Raw genomic sequence first — 21,167 nt, forward strand, 5'->3', positions numbered from 1 at the left:
TCTGACACCTGTGGTTACAAGCTGAGGGCTCATCTGGCCTGGACTCTACCCTTTACCCTGCAGTGGACTTTCCATAAATGTGGCTGCTGTAGACAACGCCATGTAGCTGAACTCCCTGTTGGAACCAGGCAGAGCGGTCAGAATATACACTGTATGGATGGTTCAAGCTGCCCTTCTATGACATGGGGGCTTCGAACACAGAGCTTCATGGCAAAGAGGATCAATCATAAGTCGTCAGAAGCCAGTGGTAATTTGTGGTTCTCAGCACAAGGGTGACATCTCTCCTCAGCAACCCCCATACATGCTGGGAGCCATTAATTATCCAGTACACAGGCCAGCACTGGGTTAATCACTTCACAGAATCCTCGTTTTATTCACCCGTGTGATGCATGGTTGTCCTGGGTCAGAGGACCATTTCTGCCCGGGTGTGAACCATTTTCTAGAAGGCAGGAAGCTCCCTGTTGAGCTGCGCTGTCTTCTTATGCCACGCGTTTTTCTGCCTGTGAGCAGCTATAGGACAGTCACCCAGTGCTGATGCGGTCAGGCTGTCATGAGGACTGAGCCCAACACGAGTCTTGGGCTCTCTCCCTTCCCATTTAAACACGTCATCAAAATGGCCACATTCTAGTCAGATTTTTGGAAACCTGCTCAACATCACCCTATCTTTATTCATGAAAATTCAACCTAATTTTTCAGTGCTTTTCTTAATGGAGGTGGGAGTCGCTTGGGGGCCTTGTGAAATGCAGGTGCCACAGCAGGCCTGTGGCAGGGGGAGGTCTGAGATCCTAAATCTCTAATAAGCTCCCAGATGGTGTCAACGCCACTGGTCCTCAAGCCACACTTTGAGACAAGCAAGATTCCAGGACGGCAGTTCTCACAGAATGATTTTCACCCCCTACCAGGGGGGTGTGCTTGGCAACGTCTGGAGACATTTGAGGTTGTCACAACTGAGGGAGGAGGTGTCCTTCTGGCATCTAGTGGGTAGAGACCAGGGATGTTGCTAAAATATCCTATGATGCACAGGACACGCCCCAAAGAAAGAATGATTCAGCCTCAAATGCCAATAATGCCAAGGTTCAGAAACACTGGTCTAGAGCAATCTTTTAAAAAAGTAACTCATGAAGTTCTAGTATCTTTGCACAGCAATTCTTTCTATACTGTTTCCTAGCTAGCTGACCTTAATCGTACAGATTGAATCCAATAAAACCATTTATCTTTGCCTCAACTGGTGTCCAGCCCCAAAGAGCTTGGACCTGGGAAAGGAAGATCCTTTCCCATGGCTTCCTACATGGGCATGCCCCATATCCCTAATGTCTCAGTTTCCCACTGATAATGTAAGGCAGGAAATTAGCTAGAACAGACAAAGAGTGCATTTCCATGCCTCTCCCTTCCAGGGGCTTCTTCTCAGATCAGACGTAGGGGGCGCACATCTGGACTCTTCAGAGCCCTCTCCTGTTCCCCCTGACATTTCCGGACAAAGGCAAATGTAACATAACACACACCAATGCTTGTTAATCAGGACCAGAGACAGCAGTAGGGTCACAACATGGCTGTACTTAGGACTGCTGCAACATGAGAGCGCCCCAGAAGGGCCACAACGCTCTTTCTTTCCTCCAGGACCTCTCTACAGGGGCCAGTCACCTGCTCTTCAGACGTGTCCCTTCTCCGTGCCCACCAGCTCTAATGAATCAACTGAGACACTCAGTTCCCACCTGAATCACCGGGAGCATGGTGGCACCTGTAACCGGTCCAGAGGGGACTAAGCTGAAGACCGGCAATAGGGGTACAGCAGAGGGATCCCGCCGGAGGGCAGTGCACAGTGTCTTCACGGGAGGGAAACGGGTGTAGGGAGCAGGGCTACCCCACTGAAGGTGCCTGGGGTCTTACCAGCACGGTGATTCCTTGCTCTTTGCACAGCATGGCCATTGCTCCCAGGAGGATGCTCAGCAACACCCAGAATGTGGAGTGGGTCCCCTCCTTGTTAGCTGCCGACCAGGAGAAATGACAAACACAGAGTCACATGACTCAGCTCAGTCTTGGGAGCTCCTGGAACTCAAATTCTCAGCGTGCACCTTCGACAGTCACCATTTAAAAACACAGTTTGGTATTCGGATGGCATTTCTCTGTGGGCCAGTGTGTTAGATCCACATTTCTGGTTAGATGGTGGTAGCTCAGCTGGTTACGGAGAAGGCAATGGCACCCCACTCCAGTACTCTTGCCTGGAAAATCCCATGGATGGAGGAGCCTAGTGGGCTGCAGTCCATGGGGTCCCTAAGAGTAGGACATGACTGAGCGACTTCACTTTCACTTTTCACTTTCATGCATTGGAGAAGGAAATGGCAACCCACTCCAGTGTTCTTGCCTGGAGAATCCCAGGGACGGGGGAGCCTGGTGGGCTGCCGTCTATGGGGTCGCACAGAGTCGGACACGACTGAAGTGACTTAGCAGCAGCAGTAGTAGCAGCTGGTTAAGAATCTGCCTGCAATGCAGGAGACCCAGGTTTGACCCCTGGGTTGGGAAGATCCCCTGGAGGACGGCATGGCAACACTTCAGTACTCTAGCCTGGAGAATTCCATGGACAGAGGAGTCTGGCAGGCTATGGGTTCGGAAAGAGCTGGACATTTGGGACTTTTTTTGTAACTCAGATACGACTGAGTCACAAACACTTTCACTCTCTTCGTGGCATACACATCCCCTTCTCAAGGGTCCCCCAGCAGGAGCCCAGAGCCTTCAGGAGGCATTGCAATGCAGCCCTGGTACAAAGACATCTCAAGGCAGAGTTCCCAGGGGCGAGGTCCTTCTTCCCAGCCCACCGGTCACCTAACAGGCCGTTCTGCCAGCTTGTGCCGAGGACTCCCACTGGTGGAGGAGGCGCTGCATCTGGCTACCCCCCTCTGCTCTGAGAACCTCTACAACTCCCGGGGTCGGGATCCAGCACTGCTCTGAGAGTGTCTACCACTTCCAGGTGGAGTCTGGGCTCTCTGAACCCCAGATGCCTTAAGAACACCTGCTTTGCTACCAGCGTGGACGAGTTCTGAAGGATGCCGGACCACTGAGTGCACCTGCACGGATACTCAAGTATCAACAGGAAACCGAAACCTCAGCAGAAATGTGACTGTGGCAGTAAGCCACCTGCTCTGGGTGAGGCTGGGCTCCAGGAATGATCGATGGTCCCTGGACACCTTTTGATGATGGACAGGGAGGCCTGGCGTATGTGATTCATGGGGTCGCGAAGAGTCAGACACGACTGAGCGACTGAACTGAACACCTTTTGAGGAAGGAGGGTCTGCTCTCTACCAGCAGAGGGTGTGGAGGATGCAATTCCGGGACCAGAGCTGACCTGCTCCCAGGAGGAGAGGAGAGGGCACGTGCGATACTCCTCTCTGTTCTCTGTGAGGCCCTCAGCTCCTCACCGAGGTCGATGGTGAACAAACATTTTATAAAGACCTAAGTGTGAGGTGGGGCAAAGTGAACCTACTTGGAGGAGGTGCCCCTGGGTCTTGGGTCAGCTCTGCCTAACCAGAACTCCTGGCCTAAATTCAGCACCACCGTTCACCATGTGACCTGGAGCAAGTTACTTCTGCAGCCTCAGCGTCCTCATCAATAAAATGGGTGCAACAATAACTGTATCTTCCCTACTCGAGTGAGAAAAAAGGTATACAAGAAATACCTGCCCATTTGTGTTGAAAGTTACATATAAAAGTTGCTTGTACATGCAAAACATATCCCTGGAGAACACTTAGGAAACCAACTCCAGTAGTTTCTAAACTGTTTTTTTTTTCTGTACCATGCAGCTTAATCTTAGTTCCCTGACCAGGGATCAAACCCAGGCCCTGGCAGCCAAAGCGCCTGTGCCCTAACCACTGGAATGCCAGCGAATTCCCTCTAAACAACTTTAAGAAGAAAAATTTGGATAGGAGAGGGAAGAAGTCTTACTTTTCACTGCAAAACCTTTCATACAATGTACATTTTTAAAAACTATGTGCATGAATTAAAACCATACTAAAAACTAAACATCAAAAAACCAAACAAAAAACCTTGGTAGACTGCTGGGACCACAGAAAGCAGTCACTGTTTGTTGCACATAAATCAGCAAAACCACCCCAGGTTCAAGGGAGAGGGTCTCCAATGGGGCTTTGATGCAAGGGGGTGACTGATCTGTCACGATGTCACCAAAATGTTCCAAGCTCACTATGCGGTGACAAGATATACCGTAGTTCTCATTAAACTGCTTGAGCAGAAAACCAACAATTAAGGTACGTATGTGAGAGAGACAGGGAAACAGAGAGATGCATCCTGAATGAAGTGGCTATCTGGGTGTCATCAGCAAAGCCCCAGACCAAAGTCCTGGGCTCCCTGTCCGGGATCGGCTGCGGGGTCTGGATGCTGCTAACCTGGAGCTTTCCACGTGTGGCTGGAAACTCCTCTCAGGATGCTGAGGGGCTGCACCCAGCCAAGCCCTCTGGACTCTCAACAAACTGTGAGCAGGACTGACCCCTGTGCTGTCTGAGGGCCCAGTCGGCTGGGAAAACGTCCTCACTCACACATAGGCCTCAGGGGCTGGAGATCTGGAAGTCAAGCCAAAGGACATACAGGCTGACACTGTCTGATCTTTTCAGCTTTTCTTGGGAATCTCTGTCGGATTTCCGGGATTAATGTACAAACAGGCAGAACTGACAGAATACAAAAAAGTTTTATTTGGCTGTACAGTCGAGGCACCTGAAGGCTTTTCACCAGCCCAACTGATTGCTAAAGCAGTAAAGCCTCACTGATTTGGATCCCACTGTCCCGAATCAACCAGCACTCTTGTTTTAAGTCTTTCTCATCTGCTGCTTCCTGCCGTCAACAGGATGAAGGGGTCCCAATGCTGAAAACAGCACTTAAGGCCTTCCTTACGGGGTGACACAGCCTCTCCAGGTTCCCTGGGTCTAAATTCCAAGCACACAGGCCAGTCTACTCTCACTGGGCTTTGCATGTTCCCTTTTCTTAGGCTAGAACGCCCCAGAAGAATCCTGTGGCCGTCAAAGGTCACTTAGGCTGTGTAACCTACACTCCTGGGCAGCCTCCCTTCTGGTTCACTTGTTTTATTCACAGTTGCAACAACAGCAAATGGTCCTACTGTGTGCACGCCTGACTGCCCAGTAGCAGGGTCTGTCCCATGCACCGCGGTGCCCCTAACTGACCCCCTACATTAAGTCAGGCCCAGCGGTAGCCCCCTAGACGGCCCTCAGCACAATCTGCCAGCGTGTTCTCATACTTCACTACAAATGCTGACACGTGGGCCAGTTCTCAGCATTGTAGGATGCTCGGTGCCTCCCTTGTTTCTACCGCCCAGACCCCGCCCCCCCCACCCCCCGAAAAGCCAGCAGCCCTCCTAGCTCTCAGCTGTGATGACCCAAAACATCAGGCTTTGCCAGATGTCCTGGGTGGGAGGGGATCACGCCCAGTGGAGACCATTAAACTAACTAGTGCCACTCACAGCGTGTGGGCCTGCCCTTGGATTTTCTAAGAAAGGCAGATGCTCAGGCCCCCCCAGCCCAACCAGACCCTTGGACTCAGAGACTCGAGGGTGGAGCCTCACCAGAAGCCTGTTAACCAGCCATCCAGGTGATTCTGATGCCACAGGCTGAGAAGCATCAACCTCGGGGGGAAGCTTGCTCATAGTTGCATCCTGGGTACCAGGCCTGGCTCATTGGAGCATCTTCTCCAAGCACCAGAATCTGGGGCACCTGATTACCTATCAGGAGGGGCAAAGAACTGACAAATCATAGAGCCATAATGTAGGAACAGCTGGAGTGCTTCCAGGAGGTCGTGCCTGTGATCTCCCTGGCAGTGATGGCAGAGTGGGAATCCCTCCCAAGACGCTGCAGGCAGGGGGCCACATGGCTGTGACTTCGAGAACGGATAGTCCATTTCAGTTTTAACTTCGAGTGAGCTCATGCCTGCCTTCTACCTGCCTCCCACCGTCCTGAGCAGCATCTCTCCAATATCCCAGGTGGCACAGTGCCTAGAAGCCAAGTTGTCTTTATTGAAAACCATGGTATATCAGAGTATTTAGTTCCATCAAGCAAACTAAGGATAATTCCACTCGTAGAAATTAATTACACTATACATGTAACACCAAGAGATCGCAATTACGAGCCCCAACCCCAACACTCCTGTTACATTAGACATGATTTCATTGGGGTATTCATATATTTATTGGGATTTATTATTTTCTTTGGGTTTCCCTCAATAGCTCAGTTGGTAAAGAATCCACCAGCAATGCAGGAGACCCTGGTTTGATTCCTGGGTTGGGAAGACCCCCTGGAGAAGGGACAGGCTACCCACTCCAGTATTCTGGCCTGGAGAATTCCATGGGCTGTATATAGCCCATGGGGTCACAAAGAGTTGGACATGACTGAGTGACTTTTACTTTGAGCATTTGCTAGCAATCAGCAGCAGACAAGTGTTTATAGACACCAAGGCATTGAGACTTTTAAAAAAACATGGCCAAAGTAGAGGTAAAGCTAATGGATCACTTAATTCCTCTTAGGATGTGATTTTGAGAAAAGTCCCACAAGTTTTAGCAGGTGAGCACAGGGGTCCAGGCCAAGCAGCGGCGTCACGCTCACTCCACATCACGCCAGAGCACGGCATCCCACGCCTTCTGCCGCACGACAGCGATAGGTGGAGGGGACCCCACAGGGCTCGCCCTCTCCTCTCAGGGTAGGGTGTTCCCTCAGCCCTTCCTCCTGTGACACGTCATGCTGAGTCTGCGGCCAACCACTTTCGGGATTTGCTCGTATCAGCAGTTTATGTGCAAATGTGTGTGTGCTCAGTTATGTCTGACTCTTTGCAACCTCATGGACTACAGTCCACTAGGCTCCTCTGTCCATGAAATTTTCCAGGCAAGAATACTGGAGTGGGTTGTCATTTCCTCCTCTAGGGGATCTTCCTGACTCAAAGGCAGGTGGATTCTCTACCACTGAGCCACCCAGGAGTCCCTTATATGCAAATAGATACCCTTTAATTATAAATGAACACATTAATTACCGTGGAGTCTCCCACCCTGGCTCCTGCGCCCTTGAAAACCTCACACCTCAGACCCAGCCGTTGTTTTCATATCCACGAGGCATCGGGTTCAGTAGTTCACTAGAAACCATGATGGAGGGACTTCCCTGGGGTCCAGTGATTAGGACTCCGGGTTTCCACTGCAGGGGGCATGGGTTCCATCCCTGGTTGGGGAACTAAGATCCAGTAAGCCACATGGAGTGGCCAAAAAAACCCTTCCAAAAACAAAAAAACCAAATGGACTGCTTCCCGCCTCATCCCTTTAGCGGAATTTGATTTTTTTAAGCTTCTATTCCCACAGTTTGTGTTCAGATGTCTTGATACATACTATGATTTCCCAGTGTAATGTTCCCTGATCTTAACATTTTAGTCCCTTGATCATTTTACATTTCTTCCTACAAAAACTGAATTAGCTTGTGTTTTACTTGACTGTAACATGGATTAATTCCACCCCGCCCTCCACGGCTCAGAAGTTTTGGATAGAAAAAAATTCCCAGTTCCTCCATTAAAACACCCAAAGGACTGCTCTTGAAAGCACTCTGTGAACACAAAGGTAAACTACCCCAAGACTCACATTCCACTTGCCTGGAATTTAAAATGGATTTCTCCTTAGATGGCTCAATCTGAGATTTTACCAAAAAAAGAAGAAGAACACATTAAAAAACCACAACCTCCAAGTTCTTTGACGGCCTTCTCTCTAATCTCACCTCATAATTCCACCACACTGCTCAAACTCCAAGTTTCTTTAAGGGACTCAGGCTCCCTCCACCTCTCAAATCCTCAGCAAATTGTTCTGGGAGCATCCTACTCTTTAATTTTCCTTATACTTCTGGTTTGGTTCCAGTATGGAAACATGTAAAAGAGGACGACAATGATTCTGTGCTGAAGAAGTTTTTTCAGTTTCAGTGATTATTAAATATGAGTGTCACTTTCCCAGCAATAAAGAATCTGCCTACAAGGCAGGAGACCCGGGTTCGATCCCTAGATCAGAAAGATCCCCTGGAGGAGGGCACGGCCATCCACTCCAGTATTCTTGCCTGGAGAATCCCATGGACAGAGGAGCCTGGCGGGCTGCAGTTCACAGGGTCGTAACAGTCGGACGCAACTGAAACAAGTTAGCAGGAAGGCAGGTCACCTCTCAACAATGGTAATTTCAGGGCTCGTTTATAAAGCAAGCAAAGGCTTTACATTCAGGAAAACCAACTCTAAACCACCACGGTCCAAGAGGAGGCACAGTGGTTGGGGAGCACTTGAAATTTACCTGGTCCCTACTGAGACATGTTGGAAGGATCAAACTCACTACCTAATTTTGAAGACTCCATATGAAAGAAGGTCAACAGCTCATTATCTGTATACTGATTACATGTTACAACTACAATATTTTTGATATATTAGGCTAAGAATCTATTGTTAAAATTCAGCTAATCTGGTTTTTTCTTTTTTGTATAACATGGGCTACTAGAAATTTTGCGATGACCTGAGGGCTCATACCGTATTTCCTACCACACAGCACTGTCAGCGTCACATGCTCAGAGGCCCAGCTCATCCATGAAATGATCTACACGGCTTTATAATCCAAGTCTGCCTTCGAAAACTCGGCAAATAGGAAGTGACTTGCTTATTAAAATTCACTTCTTTCTCCTCCAGCCCGTACCAGATTAGTCACTTGATTTGCTACCAGGAGTCATACGATAGCATGCACACACACTTCAGTTTTCCGCAATCCAAACTGGAAAGCTGAGCTGAACAGCTGACTCTTAGACTGGAGAGTTAGGGCCCAACCCTTCCACATAACTTCACAGTCAGCCCCCACTGTGTTCCTTGGTATTTGCTGGTCTGTATCCGTGGATTCAACCAACTTTTGGTTCTGCAATATTGAAGTGCATATTGAAAAAAATCCACCTACAAATGGACTTGTGCAGTTCACACCCATGGACTAACTATACTTTTAAACTACCTCATATAAATCAAAGGGGTCCTCTTTACAAATGTGTGGAAGGGAGGTGCATGATAAACCAAGGCCAGCCTACAAAGTATTGATAAAGTATCCCTAGTACTGGGGACAATCAAGAAAAGCCTTACAAAAATTAAATAATCAACTGGGAAAGTGGTCCTGAGTTTAGGGACAGCACAGCCTAGTAGACTTATGGTCATAAGACCTCCTCCAGCATGGCACCCCACTCCAGTACTTTTGCCGGGAAAATCCCATGGACAGAGGCGCCTGGTAGGCTGCAGTCCATGGGGTCGCTAGAGTCGGACACAACTGAGCTTTTCACTTTCATGCATTGGAGAAGGAAATGGCAACCCACTCCAGTGTTCTTGCCTGGAGAATCCCAGGGAGGGGGAAGCCTGGTAGGCTGCCATCTATGGGGTCGCACAGAGTTGGACATGATTGAAGAGACTTAGCAGCAGCAGCAGCATAGTTTTACCATGTACTTTGCCAAATTATTATTTTCTTTGAGTATTAATTTGTCAAAGTGAATAATGCGAACAGTTGCAAATATATACAGCATAATCTAGATACATCCGGACTTGTGTTTTTGTATGTTTTTACTTAGTAACTAATGTAAGCTATTCTTTTATTCCCAACTTTGAGCATTTTATTTTTATTTATTTTTAAAAATTTTTCGTTTTTCGGTCATGCCTCTGAGGCATGTGGGGATCTTAGTTCCCCAACCAGGGATGGAACCTGCACCCCCTGCATTGGAGGCACAGAATCTTAACCACTGGACACCAGGGAAGTTGCCTGATCATTTTAATAAGACAGTTGAAACTGAAAACAGTAGGCCACCTTGCATACAGCTGGCACTCAATAAATACTGGATAAGTCAACAGTTTTATTTCGATGTCTATTAGAAGCTTTACTATATTACTATATTTCAAAGGCAATTATGAGATGTAATTAACACCGAAAAGTTAGTAATTTGTTAATGTGAATAAATACAGCCAGAAGTTCTCTTCTCACTCTTTAGTCTTTGAACCTCCTCACAACGGAATAATCTCCGTCATGTAAGAGATTCTTTTTTAAAATAGTTTTTAAAAAATTACATAATATTAAAAAGACTTAGGAAAAATGAATCATTTTCATTTTAGAATTAACAGCTAAAAACAGTAAAAATAAATCCTGAGAGGTGGATATCACCTCCAGTACAACTGCATTTATGAGTACTTTTATTCAAACAGTCTTCTGCAAACAGGGAGTTCTAACTGATGCATCGTTCGTTGTTTACTCGCTCAGTCGTGTCAAATTCTTTTGTGACCCCATAGACTACAGCCCAACAGGCTCCTCTGACCATGTGATTTTTCCAGCAAGAATATTAGAGTGGGTTGCCATTTCCTTCTCCAGGGGACCTTCCCCACCCAGGGATCGAACCCGAGTCTCCTGCACTGCAGGCGGATCCTTCACCCCTGAGCCACTGGGGGAAGCCAAAGTGGTGTCAAACTCTATGTAAGTGTCTCAGGCTAAGAACTCTCCATCTCAAATCCGTCCAGTTTGCTAAGCTGTTAAGCAACAATGGTCCAGGAGAGAAAATGAAAAAAGCAAACACAACAAAACCCAAAAAACTATTCTTACAGCATGCAACATCTCTCACAACTTGCTCTAGGAGTACTGTACAGCGTTCGTAAACATCAACCTTTTATAATCCAGAATTTCACAAAGACTGGCTTGGAAAATGCTTTCCTTGTTTCCGTGTCTGTCTCTGAGGTAAGGCAATCCCTTTAGTAAACCGAGGCAAAGCCTGAGGGGCAGCAGGGGCGGCGGCGAAGGGAAGGAGCACGGTGGGGGAAACAAAAACCCCACAAGTGATAACAGCAAGACCCTGGTCAGCGCCAACACTCCCAAAAGCCTAACAGATGTGAGCAACTCAGGGAAGGGCTGAGTGGCGGACTTGGCACGGCGCTCGAGTGGGGAAGCTGTCGTTTCAGGGAAAAAAAAAAAAAGCATCGCACGCCAGTAGCGACCGTCTTCCCCAATCGACGCCCACGTCTCGCCGTCCGGAAGCCGGCGTGCGTCGCGGTGCGTGGGCGGAAGTCACTGGACTCCGTCAGGCTGCCCCAAGCTCCCTCGGTCAGACCCCAGAGCCGCACGAGCATGTGATTCTCCTTCCAGGAGTGGGAGCCAAGCAAGCGGCGCTTCCACCCGCGGAATGAGGCAACTCGGAGGCCACTCTCCTAACTAAAATAACAGGGGTGGGGGTGGGGTGGACATTTTGGGAGGATCGAGCCCGTGTAGCAACCCTGGAGAAAAGAGAACCCACGTGAATACCGCAGTCACAATTCAAATGGCAGCAACTCCAAATCTACAAAAAAAAAAAAAAGCGTCCTAGACTATGTGAGTTACACAGTTGCCCTCATTTATTTTAAGCTGTGTGACTTAACTTTGTGTAAGCCAAAGACAAACGTGTCTTGAATCAAAGTGGAAAAGAGCAGGAAATGAGATCCCAAGAGTCAACAGTTATCCTGTTTTAGCTGCCTGAACTATGGTGCGACCGTCTTGTGTTCAGTCGTGTGCGGTTCGTTGCGACCCCATGGACTGTATTCCTGCCAGGCTCCTCTGTCCATTGGATTTTTTCAGGCAAGGATACTGGAGTGGGTGGCCATTTCCTCCTCCAGGGGATCTTCCTGACCCAGGCATCGAGCCCACGTCTCCTGTGTCTCCTGCATTGGCAGGCTGGTTCTTAACCTGCAGAGCCATCTGGGAAGCCCTGAACTATGGTAGGGAGAGTGACTAGAGCAAATAAATTTGAAGAACTTAGAACAGCTGAGACTTGAGATCTTGTGTTTCATAATAGCTTAGGATTTAAAACGGTTATTCTAGAAATGTACCCATTTCCTTTCCTCTTGAAAAGGTTCTCTCCTCCCCACTATATAAATGAGACTAATGAAATTTCTCTTTGTCATCCCAATTCCCATGAAACAATATTCTAAGGTATTCGTTTATAAAAGACATTGTTTTGGCTCTTCTATCAAGTTTATTGTGCAGAGAGATTATGTATGTGTGCATGCTCGGTGGTGTCTGACTCGTGACCCCATGGACTGAAGCCTGCCAGGCTCCTCTGACCATGGGATTCTCCAGGCAAGGATACTGGAGTGGGTTCCCATTTTTTTCCTCCAGGGGATCTTCCCCACCCAGGGACTGAACCCACATCTCCTGCATCTCCTGCATCTGCAGGCAGATTCCTTACCACTAGTGCCACCTGGGAAGCCCACGCAGACAGATTACCTTTTTCCAATCCAAAATATGTACTAGGCTTTAACAGAGAGAAATATTGACAGGACGTCTCATCATTAGAATAATACTTTTCATTTTGGGTGTTCAGAAATAATAACCAGCGCACCACTGACTTAGTGTTTTTCTTTCCTTTTCCCCTTAAAATAATTATCCTTTTCTATAAGGCTTTTTTCTTCTTTAAAAAAAAAAAAAAAGATTCTATTCTAAAAGAGCTCGCTTGGAGCTATTCTACATAAGTACAAAAAAAAAAAAAAAAAAAAAAACACAGAAATGTTACATGAGACTCTTTTTTCACTCTCAAAAAATGCCAGGATTCCAGAGGTTAGCACAGAATTGCTTGTTACAATAAACTCAGGCAGTTAAAAATTGTCCAGAGCTTTATAATACAGACAGCGCATCTATAAAGAAAGCTAATGAGGTTATTAAAAAGGAATGTATTCTCTGAAAGATCTTTTTACCTAGTTAAATCATTCACTTCAGAACACTCAGTTTTTTGTTCCCTTATAAAAAATATTAAATTTGTTCCTCTGTAAAAAACCTCTCTTAAACTTCAAGTTTATGAGGAATGAATGCTTGACTGTTCTTTGAATTGATGTTCAGATCTGAAAGAACAAAGACCAGGTAACTTAAATCATAGGTTTAAACAACAAATATCATTTATTATTATTTGTATTCAGTAAGTACCAGACTGAACTTCTTCCACAAAAGAGCTTTGATTCTTGGCTGCACACCTACAAACAATATGAGTAGCAGGGGCTGTTCTTAAATCATACTTTTGATGTTTCTACCGTACTTAACACTTTAACAATTCATTAACAGAACTGAATGCACCTCCTATTTATTTTTAATGACTGTTTTGACAAGCTTGCCTCACTGGTCCCATGAGGACAGGGAAGCCGATGAAGACAATTTAGTTGGGGCTGGCTTTGAAGTGAGTTAGACATAGAGGGTGAACCCAGTTCAGCCATATATAGCCGTGTGATCCTGGTGAGTTACTTAAACTCTCTGTCTTACATGTGGACAGCAGGGAAAGTAATTCCATCTATCTTAAAGATACACAGATGACACCTCCCTTATGGCACAGAGTGAAGAAGAACTAAAGAGCCTCTTGATGAAAGTGAAAGAGGAGAGTGAAAAAGCTGGCTTAAAACTCAACATTCAGAAAACTCAGATCATGTCATCCAGTCCCATCACTTCATGGCAAATAGATGGGGAAACAGTGGAAACAGTGTCAGACTTTGTTTTTTGGGGCTCCAAAATCACTGCAGATGGTGACTGCAGCCATGAAATTAAAAGACACTTGCTCCTTGGAAGAAAAGCTCTGACCAACCTAGACAGCATATTAAAAAGCAGAGACATTACTTTGCCAACAAAGGTCTGTCTAGTCAAAGCTATGGTTTTTCCAGTGGTCATGTATGGATGTGAGAGTTGGACTACTGGGAAAGCTGAGCGCTGAAGAATTGATGCTTTTGAACTGTGGTGTTGGAGAAGACTCTTGAGAGTCCCCTGAACTGCAAAGAGATCCAGCCAGTCCATCCTAAAGGAAATCAGCCCTGAATATTCATTGGAAGGACTGATGCTGAAACCAAAGCTCCAATACTTTGGCCACCTGATGGGAAGAGCTGACTCATTGGAAAAGACTCTGATGCTGGGAAAGACTGAAGGCAGGAGAAGAAGGGGATGACAGAGGATGAGATGGTTGGAAGGCATCACCGACTTGATGGACATGAGTTTGAGCAAGCTCAGGGAGCTGGTGATGGACAGGGAAGCCTGGTGTGCCGCTGTCCATGGGGTAGCAAAGAATCAGATACAACTTAGCAACTGAACTGAAGACTGTAACATAATTGCCAACCACACACACATATGTGTGACAGTAGACAGTCAAAAAATGGTAACTTATGTTAACAGGAAACTCCTCTACCTTCATGAGTAAAAAAAAAATTCGTGCTGGAAACTCCCTATTAATCTTGGCTAAAAAAATCTTTTGGAACCACTAGCAAGGTGACAGTTACCTGTCAGTCATCTGTCCCAGGAATTAGCAAACTTTGCAAAGGATAGGCCAGTAAGAATTTCAGGCTTCGCGGGCCAGGCAGCCTCTATGAAAACTCCTGACTCTGCAAAAACCAGTCCTGAGTGACCCCACTTCAACCAGCCCCAGCAGAGACAAAATCCTGAATGACTGGTCTGTCCTTGCTTATGAATAAGGTATCAGTTTATAGGAGGAATCCAAGTATAAGCATTAGTACATGAACAATAACATTCAGGCCCTGGCAGGGGACCAAACCTAAGCTTTGAGAAGTGCTGTGGCAAAGACTCAAGGAAACCAATGTATTACTATATCAGCTTCTGCTGAAACTGGCTTCCCTGGTGGCTCAGACAGTAAAGGATCTGCCTACAATGCAGAAGACCCAGGTTTGATCCTCGGGTCAGGAAGAGGCCCTGAGGAAGGAAATGGCAACCCACTCCAGTATTCTTGCCTGGGAAATGTCATGGACAGAGGAGCCTGGTGGCCTACAGTCTATGGGGCGTCACAAAGAGTCAGATACAACTTAGCGACTTTCACTCACTCTGCTGAAACAGCCCTGTCAAGCAACCCATAGGAATCGTTCCTCTCACTTTCCCTTTTCTTCTGACTTTCCCTTTTCAATTGATTGTGTTATATACGGAGAGAGTTCTACAGTCATGAACTGAATTTGTAACAGAAGTTGAAATTATAACACTGTTGCCAGGGCCAACATGTATAAATGTATCATACCCAATTTCTACTGTAAGACAACTGGGAAGGGATGATGTAACTTGGAGGTGATCAGAATTCATATAATTAGTAGAGTTATACAGGGATTCTACTGAGTCTCAATAAATGCATTGGTGCTAATAAACAGGCAGTTCAACCCCCGCCACTTTGCATTCATGTGTGCATGCGCGCACGCGCGCACACACACACACACACACACAACTGGTCATTTCAACTCCACTGGGTTCCAGCAACAAAGACTTTCTAAGTATCATTAACATGACAATGAAAAAATAAGAACCTCATGCTCCCGGTGCATATTCATAGCTATACATTTTTACAATTTTTCTATATTTTTCCTCCAACATGTTTTAATTAAAAATAAATGAATAACAAAAAGCTTTTCCCCTCTTCAATTTTACTGGAAAAAAAAAATCACAAAAATCAATCACAACTGCTTTAGCCCTAACAGCAGGAGCTCTTGGTTTCACTACTCAGCAAGATGCTTCCTGAACATTGTGAATGTTGAAGCACAACCTTTGTGTCGTGAAAAAGCAACCGAGTAACAGACATCACTAAAAACAGTTGATACCTTTGACCTACATTCCTTCAAAGTGATAAACTTAGAGCAACGGACACCTTCCCACCTGTTAAAACACGCTCGACAGAACAGAAACACGAAGAAGATGCAAAATTAAGAGGGCAAAACATCCTGCTTACTTTCTCTGAACGCTTTACAGTAGCCAAGGAAAGACAGCAGAAAAAACAGGGCGCCCAGGAGGTCTGCACGGCCGACGACACCAGCAACCTTCAAAGAGGCAGAGGAAAAAGATTTATGTTAAAAAACATTTACATGAAACTTTGGAAACACAAAAGCATCCTTAGAAAACCTCATGAGACTCGGCCATCTGTTAAAATAAACTCTCTGACTGTGGTGTGATCTGACAACGGACTCTTTTCACTTTGGGTCTAGGATCTGGGTCAGCTGCTTCCATGGGAAGGCTGGGTTGACTCCGACCTACTGTGGCTCTTCTGTGGGTCGTACAGAGGCAGTGATGCCCGTGTGCAGGGAAGACTCCATCACTCGGCACTCTGTGCCCACAGCCCTAGAGACCTCTACCCTGAGCAGGTGCCCAGGGTGCATTTTTCCATTGGAAAATGTTATCAGCTCAAAGGGCATGATATTTAAGAAAGAAAATTTGACTGGAGACATGAAAGACAGGTGGGAAGTAAGTGTTACACATCATCAAGCAGAGAGAATAAGACACAGGGATGATGGTTCAAAGCCTCTGTCTCTGTCTTTCCCTCCCTTTAGACCAAAACCAATTAAGCGGGTTAACCTGGAAAGTGGAAGGCTTCAAAAGAGGTTGACCAGTAAGATGAAAACAGAGTACGATTTCCACCATTTCTTCTCTGCCCCTCCCCATTTTCTGCATCTGATGATGGCCCTTTTCTCCACCTTAGTGTAAAAGAAGCAATACAAAATGGGTGCTCCATTTCTTTCAAGCTGATTACTCCAACAATTGTTCTCCAAAAGTCTCACGTCAACCAAAGACAGAGAACTGTGCTCCCGAGTACTGGTCTGGTCTACGTGGCATCCTTTACTAACTAGCACCCGGACAGGACATGTATCAGAGCTTGCACTGTGACTTTCAAGGTTTCATTTTAGTTCCTGGGAAGCTCATCTTAAAGTGAGAAGTGTGACGTTGGATCCAAAGTAAAGTCTAGCCTACAAACAGAGGTAAGAGAGTATATTTCACAATGAATGTGAAATCACATTTTACATTTACAATGTAAATATGAAAATCATGTTTACATTCTGTGCCCAGGTGCATGTACAAGCCACAGCTAAAAGGAATGCCTTTTAGGAGCAGTGTCCATCCAACCAGCGTGGCTCCCGACGCTGGCGATGGCAAGCTCCTGACACAGGGGCACTCGATCACTAAGAAGATTGGCAGCTGAGTCCCACCTGTGACTGCCAGGCACGTGAAAAAACCTTCCCGGGAAGGAAGCTAAAGACAAATAAAGGTTCAACAGATCTGGGCCAAGGAGGCCAGTGTGCTGGAGGGGTAAATGGAATGATTACTTCATGAAGGCAGTAAATAGATCATGAGACTTCTGGAATCCTCTGGCCTGTAACTTGCTCAGAGATGCAGTGAAATCGAGGATGCAATGAGACCCCACAGACAGAGCCTGGCTCACAGTGGGTGCTGGTTCACTGTCAATCTGACAGGTACACATGGTTGGGGGGATTCGGGGGGACAGAGCAGCGGACCAAGTACATGGCAACTTAGGGAGAAGCAGGTGTGGGCTCTGCAGCTCCACGGCCAGCAATGGAGGAAGCAGCTGGTGCCGTGGGTCTCCCATCAGGACCAGAGAGGGGTGTGAGCAGCATCTGCCAGCTGCGGCTCTTCACAGGGCCCGAGGATGGTTCAGCATCCCACGGCCTTTCAGAGGAGACAGTAAGAGAAGCCAACTCAGAGAAGGGCATCCAAGAAGGTCCTGAGAGCAAGAGGGTCTGGGAAGCAGGGGCTGGGAATGTGGAGGGTCAGAGAACAAGGTTTCCTGAACTGAGTGAAGGGGAGGGAAGTGGCTTGGATAAATACCAGGGGTAGGAGGCAAAAAGGCCAGTCTAAACCACTTGTTATCTGAGTGGCTGAGGTACATTTAAAGACTCCCCCTAACATATAATGTTGTAAATCATCCAAATCTGGAACAAAAACAAAAAAGACTTCCACTAAAATGAACTTTAAATATCATAAACTCATTTTTAAAACAAACATTCTGCCTTTGGCTAAGTGAAGATACTCTCAGGTCTTAAGGAATGTACATTACATCATCTGAATGAAGAAAAACAGGTTTTAAAAAGTATGGCACTAATGAGAACCTACTGTATCGCACAGGGAACTCTCCTCAGTGCTCAGTGGGGACCTAACTGGGAAGGAAAGGAAAAAAAGAGGGGATGTGTGTGTGAGGATAACTAATTCACCTGCTTTACAGCAGGAAACTAACACAAAATTGTTAAGCAACTATACTCCAATAAAAAGTAATTTAAAGAAGAAAATAAGTCTCAACAAAAAGTGTGACAGGTGTTTCAGTGTACAGAGTATTTAGTCCTTCAGTGAATTTTTGGCAGAGAGATTCTAGATTCTATAGGAAGAAAATTTTAAAGGCTATTCCAAGAAGTTACTGAGTTGAATAGTTTGGCCAATGTGCATGGGTACAAAGAGATTTTTTCTTTTCTGTTATTTGCATTGATATGTATTTTCAGGCAAAGCTTTTTATAACGACTTTTTTTTTTTTCTTACAAATAACCTGAGACACTCCCATCAGAGTTTTCTGCAGAAGTCACCGCCATTCCCTGAATCTGTAACATACAAGGTGGTGGCGTTTCCCTACTGGGCACAATTTGCGCGGGAGCCATAGAAGGAATGAGGAAGGGAGGTGGGGGGTGGTATTTCACCACCTGATCCCTTCAGTATAAACTCTGGCTTCACTGGATGAGCAGGAGTAGTAAGGACACCTGGCCGTCCCTCTCTGACACTGCAGTCTGAACTCAAGCAATGTGAAATCCTCACCAACGCCTCGAGGAAAGAAAATCTTGCAGTGGCGCTAGTGTCCTCGGGGAACCCCCTGGGGCCGACATCCTGGTCTCTAAAAGAACAAGAGGCGAGGAAACGCCCTCCGTTAGCTCTCCTCCCTCCCCTGGGGACCCAGCCCAAAGCCCAGAGACTTTATTTTTTGGGCTCCAAAATCACTGCAGATGGTGACTGCAGCCATGAATTTAAAAGATGCTTACTCCTTGGAAGAAAATTATGACCAACCCAGACAGCATATTGAAAAGCAGAGACATTACTTTGCCAGCAAAGGTCCGTCTAGTCAAGGCTATGGTTTTTCCAGTGGTCATGTATGGATGTGAGAGTTGGACTATAAACCAAGCTGAGTGCTGAAGAATTGATGCTTTTGAACTGTGGTATTGGAGAAGAGTTTTCAGACTCCCCTGGACTGCGAGGAGATCCAACCAGTCCATTCTAAAGGAGATCAGTCCTGGGTGTTCATTGGAGGGACTGATGTTGAAGCTGAAACTCCAATACTTTGGCCACCTCGTGTGAAGAGCTGACTCATTTGAAAAGACGCTGATGCTGGGAAAGATTGAGGGCAGGAGGAGAAGGGGACGACAGAGGATCAGATGGTTGGATGGCATCACCGACTCAATGGACATGAGTTTGAGCAAACTCCAGGAGTTGGTGATGGACAGGGAGGCCTGGCATGCTGCAGTCCATGGGGTTGAAAAGAGTCGGACACAATTGAGCGACTGAACTAAACTGAACTGATAGGATGAAACTGAATACTGCTTATTTGCCAAGAAACAACGAAAGGTGAACAGAAGCTGATTTGTTTTAGGAATGCTAATTTTTAATGACCGATAGCTTTTTCTCAAATATTTGAGTTTGAATGGCTGTCATGGAATGGAGGGATGGGAGATGAGAAGCAAGGTGGGGCGAATTCATGAGCAGGTCCCCGCAGGACGTGAGGACCCACCCACCAGCTCAGCTCGCAGCATGCCAACCTCTCCCTGGCAGGGGTTCAGATGACCAGATCTTAAATTCTGTCCCTATACCCCTCGGCCACGTGACCGACCTAGGTTAAGTCCCTAATTTGTCCTCCCTGGCTGCTTCCCCTTTGTAAAGTGGAAATTGTTATGCTGTTCCAGCTGAACCTACAGCGTTTTGGTGACTATCGTATGAAGTGTGAGGAAGTATTTTGGAAATCACAAAAGCTCTCGGCTAACAGAGGAAAACTGCATCAGACCCCTTTTCAGGAAAACAAGGAAGTCTCAGCCTCTGGCTTTAGGCCCAGAAGCTGGGCAAGGTTCACCATTCACACCTTCCCGGTGTGGTCTAATAAGGGACACAGAGTATCGGCAGAGATCACACCACGTGGTCTTTATGAAGTCTCGGCCCATCACGGACCCTGTGTTTGTCCTAAGGGGGACCTGCTGTCCCCACAAATCACCGCTCTGGGCGTCTGAAAGCTGGCCTTCTACAGCTGTACAATCAGCCAAGGGAAGCTTGTTTTAGGGAACAAACCAACGTGTGGACTGCGTCTATCTTACACAAGTGTAGAGACGGCTGGCAGACGGTACTTACACACTCGGTGTGCACCGGGTGCACGGCAAACAGCAGGGCGGCCAGCAGAGACGACCTGGGGGCCAGGTTCAGCCTCCTGCCCCTGCTCGTGTACTGCAGGCCCCCGAACAGCACGGAGAAGACGTCCACCAGCAGCACGCAGACGCCGCCGTGCAGGGCGATGTTGACGACGTGGAAGCTCACAGGGTGGAAGCCTCCCGACAAATAGTAGTTCATCCTGCAGGGAAGGAAGGTATTCACAGCGGAGATGCAGAAGCATGTGAAATAAAACACGAACCGGCTGGAGGGAAAGGCTGGCGTGTGAACATACTGGAGGAGGAGAGCGTGTGCACAGTTGATAAAAATAGCGTCAAGATAAATAATGCCTGTTAAGCTAAGAAGGGTGAAGATGAGCTAAGAATGTAATTAACTGCAGAGGGGAAAACGGGAGATAAGGACCTCTCAGAGGACTGGGACAGAAAATAGTTGGAGAGGAAATGCCAAAAAAAAAAAGACAATTATTCAGGTGTGATAAGGCAAGGCTGTCTTTCAGAAAGATAAAACAGACCACACGTTACGCTGGCTGCTCCACAGGGAAGCATGGTCAAGTGACTTGTCTATTCTCCCCGTCCCCAACCCCCCAATATACCCCTTGACAGTCTGTCCACCAGCCTTCTGAACAAGGAAGCACTTCCTCCCTGTCAAGGATTCTTGTCTCTTTTTCAACCACGAGTGGTTCTGATTCATCCTTTCTATACTTCTTTTTGTGGCTCAGCTGGTAAAGAATCTGCTTGCCATGCGGGAGACCTGGGTTCGATCCCTAGGTTGGGAAGATACCCTGGAGGAGGGAAAGGCTCCCACTCCAGTATTCTGGCCTGGAGAATCCCATGGACTGTATATATAGTCCAGGGGGTCGCAAAGAGTCAGACACGACTGAGTGACTTTCACTTTCACTTTTGAGGGATCTACACATAGGTTCTGGAGAAGGAAATGGCAATCCACTCCAGTACTATTGCCT

General features: G+C 46.8%; 1 protein-coding gene across 1 annotated transcript in view; it reads right to left on the reverse strand.

The window, feature by feature from the left end:
* Nucleotides 1–21,167, reverse strand: part of TMTC4 (transmembrane O-mannosyltransferase targeting cadherins 4) — a 56,918-nt gene that overhangs the window by 24,036 nt on the left and 11,715 nt on the right. The window contains exons 4-6 of the mRNA XM_070799927.1: nucleotides 20,171–20,387; nucleotides 15,741–15,828; nucleotides 1,888–1,985 (exon numbers count right to left, since the gene is read on the reverse strand). Of these exons, the coding sequence (XP_070656028.1) occupies nucleotides 1,888–1,985; nucleotides 15,741–15,828; nucleotides 20,171–20,387 (403 nt within the window). The remainder of the gene's footprint in view (nucleotides 1–1,887; nucleotides 1,986–15,740; nucleotides 15,829–20,170; nucleotides 20,388–21,167) is intronic.

The sequence above is a fragment of the Bos indicus genome, chromosome 12, assembly GCF_029378745.1.
Source record: "Bos indicus isolate NIAB-ARS_2022 breed Sahiwal x Tharparkar chromosome 12, NIAB-ARS_B.indTharparkar_mat_pri_1.0, whole genome shotgun sequence".
NCBI lineage: Eukaryota > Metazoa > Chordata > Mammalia > Artiodactyla > Bovidae > Bos > Bos indicus.